Below are 5961 nucleotides of genomic sequence, written 5' to 3'. Positions count from 1 at the left end.
ACGGGAAGAGGAGAACACACAGCCGAGCCGTGGCAGTCCTCACCCATGTTTCTGTTTTGAGTTTCAATTTTGCTTTTGGAGTCACTTCTGCAATTCTTTGCTGTTTGTTTCCCACCTCGAGCAACGTCAGCCGCTCACCAGTGGGGTGCGTGGGTGTGCTTCGACCCTACAGCACTGGGCAAGGTGATAAAAGCACCACATCCATCCCCTCTCATTGCAAATGAATTTGATGTTCCCGAGCCCAGTGGGGGTGTGGGGAGCACGAGGCACTGTGAGACGTGGGGGTGGCATGGGGAGGGGATGGGGATGGGGATGGTGAGGGGGTGGAATGAGAAGGGGATGGGATGGGATAGAACATGGATGAGATGGAATGGGGATGGGGACGGGGATGGGATGGGGATGGGATGGGGATTGTAGCAGAGTTGAGGGACTGGGAGAAGTCCTTCCCCTGACAGATTCCTGCTCCTCAGGGGAGAAATTTTTCCCTTTTTTCACCCAAGGACACTTTGGCTTTCCAGGCTTGGTTGTTTTTTCCAAGACTCTGTGCAAGGCAGAAGGGGGCCTGACAAAAGGGATACTCGAAAAGATGAGATTGGAGAAGAATTGTATGAATGCAGGCAAAAGAAGTGGGGCAGGGCATCCCCAGCCTTGCTGGGGAGAAACAACAGCCAGCACGCTCTCACTGAAGAACACAATTTATTGATGCCAGCTTTGAGACATAAATGTCCCCAGCTGAAATGCTCAATGTCCACATTCAGGGCCGGGGCTGAGGTTCTCCTCCTCCTGCTGCTTTGTTCTAGGAGATCACCTGCAGGGAGAACAAGGAGCGTAACCCCACAAATCCACAGTGCTGCCATTGAGTCGCTAGCACGGCCCTAATGGGTGCTCCACACCCCACTGAGTGCTCTGTTCCCCTTTGGGTGCTCCATGCCCCATTGGGTGCCCTATTCCTCACTGGGTGCTCCGTTCCCCACTGGATACTCCATCCCTGTTGAGTACGTCACACCCCATTGGATGCTCTATTCCCCACTGGTTGTTCCATTTCCCTTGGAGTTCTCCACTCTCTGCTGGGTGCTCCACATCCCACTGGGTGCTCTATTCCCCACTGGGTTCTCCATTTCCCATTGGGTGCTCTATTCCCCACTGGGTTCTCCATTTCCCATTGGGTGCTCTATTCCCCATTAGGTTTTCCATTTCCCGTTGGGTGCTCCATGCCCCCTTGGGAGCTCCACACCTTCCCAGTGGGTGGAGAAGCCGTGCAAGTCCCCTTTGCATGACCCCACTGGAATAAACAAAACCCTTCCAGCCCGTCTCCTTACGCTGGATATCCAGGAGATGTAGGCAGAGACGCGGGTGAAGACGGTGGGCTTGTTGCGCACGTTGCAGCCCAAGCTGGAGACGAAGCTGGTGACGCCGTGCACTTGGTACACCCCATTGACTGCGCAGTGCAGGGGGCCTCCCGAGTCGCCCTATGGAGGGACACCCATCAGAGTGGGGCTGTAACAAGGGCTGGGGGTTGACAGTGAGGTGACAGGGCCGTACCTGGCAGCCGGCACGCACGCCGTCCCCGCCGGCACAGATCATGCTGCTCTTGACAGTGGAGCCCCAGTAGGAGTAGCTGGAGCAGGTGCTGTAGCTCACGACGGGCAGGTACGCCTGCTGCAGCACGCTCGACAGCTGCCCGTTGGCTGCAAGTGAGCAAGGGTCCATTAAAACCCATAGGTCCCTTAACACCCCCCAAAATATTTGCACGGCAGCATCCAACCTTGAGCATCCCATAGAACCTCTCAAAATATTTGCATAACAAATCCATCCCTTGGGGGACCTCCTTCCATGTCCAAAAGTGATTAACCTCCTCCATTTTCCCACATTCTTAATGAATTTTCGTGCGCCCTATAAAACTCGCCAGTATTGTTGCATGACCTCATCCAACCTTGAGCACCCCCATTTCTTGCAGGACCTCAAACCACTTCCAAAAAGGATTTACCTCCTCCATTTCCCCATTTTGTTAGGGGATTTTGGTGAGCTCTATAAAACATCCTAACATATGTTCATGACTGCATCCAACCGTAGGCATCCCACAAAATCTCCCCAGGTATTTGCATGACCACATTCATCCCCATGCATGATGCCTTGTAGAACCTCAACCTACTTCCAATAGCGATTAACCTCTCCCATTTTTCCCACATTTTTACTGGATTTTAGCAAGCCCTGGAAGACCCCCCAGTATTTTGCATGACCCCATCCAACCCTGAGCATCCGCATGTCTTGTGGGACGTCAACCCCCTTCCAAAAAGGATTAACCTCCCCCCTTTCCCCACGTTTTCAGTAGATTTTGATGAGTCCCATAAAACCCCCTCAGTGTATTTCATGATCCCATCCAACCTTGAGTATCCCCATGCCTTGTAGGATCTCAATTTGCTTCCAGAAAGGTCGAACCTCTCTCATTTTCCAACATTTTTGGAGGATTTTGTTGATCCCCACAAAACTCCCCAATACATTCGCACCACCGAATCCATCCCCACACACAACGCCTCGTGGGACCTCAACTCGCTTCCAAAACCTGACGAACAACCCCAACTCCCCAAAATTTTCAGGGATTTGGGGATGAGTGTCCCTGGGATGCCCGTGTCGGTGGCACTCACTGCGGGTCAGCCCCCAGCCGCTGATGTAGCAGGGGTAGTTGTTGGCCAGCACTGTGCCCTGGCTGGGCAGCACCGCCAGCTGCACGTAGCTGTTGAGCGTGGCCGAACCCGACAGGCGGAGCAGCGCGATGTCGTAGCTGTGGGGAGGATGCAAAGGGCGCTGTAGAGCACCTGGAGAAATCCCCATCCCCCTGCTGTGCTCCCTCCCGACAAACCCCCTCCCCGGGTGCGTTACCCTGCTGCCACGTTGTTGGAATTCCAGCTGGGGTGGATGTGGATGCTGCTGACGCTGAAGGTCTGCTCGGTGCCCTCGCTCTGGTAGATGTTGTGGTCACCGGCGACGACGCGGAAATTCAGGTTACTGCAAAAAAGCACAGGATCAGGACCCACGCTGTTATTGCTTCAAGGGTTATCACAACAGGACTGAGGAAGTGACTTGGCTTTGATGGACAAACTTGATGGAGAATAATCAAATCGTGTTTTTAACTCCACATCTCTCACGTGTACATTCACATTTTCTCTGCGTGTGCAATAGAAACTCCTAATTCTTTATCGACACCATGGACACAGGGATAGAAAGAAGGAATAATAATCCTATGGTTCTGTGATCTTTCAGGACCCTTCCAGCCCAAAGTTCTACAGTTCTAGATTTTAAGGACTCTTCCAGCTCAGTGTTCTATAGTTCTATGATCTTTAAGGATTCTTCCAGCCCAACCATCCAGTGGTTCTGTAGTGAAGAGTCATCCGTACAAGAAGATGCTTGCAGGGATCATTCTCCTTAGTGGAAAGATCAACAAAGACCCCGAGTCCTTAACAGAAAGATCAGCAAGGACTGCTACTCTCTGGGTGGGGACAGCTAATTTTTTTCCTTTTTTTTTTTTTTTTTTTTTTTGATGGAAAAATGGCATTTTCAGGAGACAGCGGGGCTCCCATGGCTGCTCACCTGTCTACGCAGTGGGCTGCTGTCAGCACCCAGTTCTGTCGGATGAGGGACCCTCCACAGGTGTGGTGCCAGCTGCCCCCGGAGTAATACTGGAGGGAGATCTGGGGAGAAACAGCACAGGGTGAGATGTGGGGACAGGAGCTCCCAGGGGATGGGAACACAAAGGAGACAGGAAAACCAAAGGGGATGGGACACCCAAGGGGAAGGGAACCTGAAAGGGACAGGAGACCCACGGAGATGGGAGACCCAAGGAGACAGGATCACCAAGGGGATAAGATACCCAAGGGGATGGGAACTCCAAGGGAATAGGAGACCCAAGGGGATGGGATACCCAAAGGGGATGGGAACCCAAAGGGGATGGGATGCCTAAGGAGATGGGAGCCCTGAGGGGATGGGATGCCCAAGGAGATGGGAGATCCAAGGGGGTGGGAGATCCAACAGGATGGAATCTCCATTCTTCTTTCATCTCCAGTCCCCAACCCAACCCACCTGTGAGGGCCAAGCATGTGACTGCGCCTCGGTCCCCCCAACCACACGTTGCATCCCATCAGAGCCCGGCTCTGCATGGCATCCTGTGGGAAAGGAACAGTGACAGCCGCACACCCATTTCTCCCTGGAGCCCCAAATCTGAGAGCTCATTAGCAGCTAACGAGCCCCTGGCACAGGAACTCACCACACAGCGCGAGGGCAGCGAGGAGCAGGAGCTGCAGCATGGTGACGGTGTGGCCAAGACTTCACCTCACGCTGCTTTATAAAGGATGGAGAAGGAGGTATGGGAGCCCCACAGGTGGCCCTATCAAGCAGCCTTGGTCCCTTTTCCAAAATACACGTGGCCATGAAAGTCGGAAGCCAAGAGCTAAAAGTAGTCTAAATGCAAGCAAGCTGCAGTAAACTCGTTTATTTTAATCCATTTTTCACGATGGGGGCAGGATGCGTTCACCTGGATTCAGCTATCAGCACAGTGCACCTGCACAGCTGTATCTACACCTGTGTATTTGTTTAGCTGAAATATTTCAGTCTGTGACAAAGAAACTGACTTTTGGCAAAATGAATAAATAATTAAAAAATAATAATCCAGCCTATGTATATTTTTTGGCTGTTAGAAGTGAATGGAGGCTGTTCTGGGGTCCTTTGGCAATGGCACTTCTTGCAGGGCGTAATCCAAGTGAAGGGTGGACTGTTGGATGGATAAGGAATTGGTTGGATGGTTCAGGTGGAGGTGGTGATGAGTGGTGATCCCCAGGGATCTGTCTTGGGAGAGGAGATTTCAGTGTCTTTAACGGTGACATCAGTGATGGGATCATTGTGCACTCAGAACGCTGGCGGATGGCACCAAGTGCAGTTGGTATGACAGAAGGAACTATTCTATGGTTCTATGATCTTTAAGGACCTTTCCAACTAAACCATACCAGCATTCTATGATCTTTCAGGACCCTTTCAATCTAATTATCCTATGGTTTTGTGATCTTTAAGCAATCTTCTAACTCAATTGTCCTATTGTTCCATGATCTTTAAAGATCATTCCAATCCAATCATACTATGGTTCCATGACCTTTCAGGACCCTTCCAACCCAACCATCCTATGGTTCCATGACCTTTCAGGACCCTTCCAACCCAACCATCCTATGGTTCCATGACCTTTCAGTACCCTTCCAACCCAGCCATCCTATGGTTCCATGACCTTTCAGGACCCTTCCAACCCAACCATCCTATGGTTCCATGACCTTTCAGGACCCTTCCAACCCAGCCCTCCTATGGTTCCATGACCTTTCAATACCATTCCAACCCAACCCTCCTATGGTTCCATGACCTTTCAATACCATTCCAACCCAGCCATCCTATGGTTCCATGACCTTTCAATACCATTCCAACCCAGCCCTCCTATGGTTCCATGACCTTTCAATACCATTCCAACCCAACCCTCCTATGGTTCCATGACCTTTCAATACCATTCCAACCCAGCCCTCCTATGGTTCCATGACCTTTCAATACCATTCCAACCCAGCCATCCTATGGTTCCATGACCTTTCAATACCATTCCAACCCAGCCCTCCTATGGTTCCATGACCTTTCAATACCATTCCAACCCAACCATCCTATGGTTCCATGACCTTTCAATACCATTCCAACCCAGCCCTCCTATGGTTCCATGACCTTTCAATACCATTCCAACCCAACCCTCCTATGGTTCCATGACCTTTCAATACCATTCCAACCCAACCCTCCTATGGTTCCATGACCTTTCAATACCATTCCAACCCAGCCATCCTATGGTTCCATGACCTTTCAATACCATTCCAACCCAACCATCCTATGGTTCCATGACCTTTCAATACCATTCCAACCCAACCCTCCTATGGTTCCATGACCTTT

The 5961-nt window shown here is 51.2% G+C and overlaps 1 protein-coding gene across 1 annotated transcript; it reads right to left on the bottom strand.

Annotated features, from left to right (window-relative positions):
- Positions 1–1181: 1181 nt before the first annotated feature.
- On the bottom strand, positions 1182–4301 carry CELA1 (chymotrypsin like elastase 1). Its single transcript, XM_010710550.3, has 7 exons — positions 4262–4301; positions 4078–4160; positions 3589–3689; positions 2881–3006; positions 2646–2782; positions 1543–1688; positions 1182–1469 (listed from the first exon to the last, which is right to left on the bottom strand). The coding sequence occupies exons 1-7, from the start codon at positions 4299–4301 to the stop codon at positions 1182–1184; spliced, it is 921 nt and encodes a 306-aa protein (XP_010708852.2).
- Between the last annotated feature and the right edge of the window lie 1660 nt (positions 4302–5961).

This window comes from Meleagris gallopavo, chromosome 31, assembly GCF_905368555.1.
Source record: "Meleagris gallopavo chromosome 31, MGAL_WU_HG_1.1, whole genome shotgun sequence".
Classification (NCBI taxonomy): Eukaryota; Metazoa; Chordata; class Aves; order Galliformes; family Phasianidae; genus Meleagris; species Meleagris gallopavo.
Note: the sequence above shows the minus strand (reverse complement) of the source record. Positions and strands in the feature narration are given on the sequence as shown.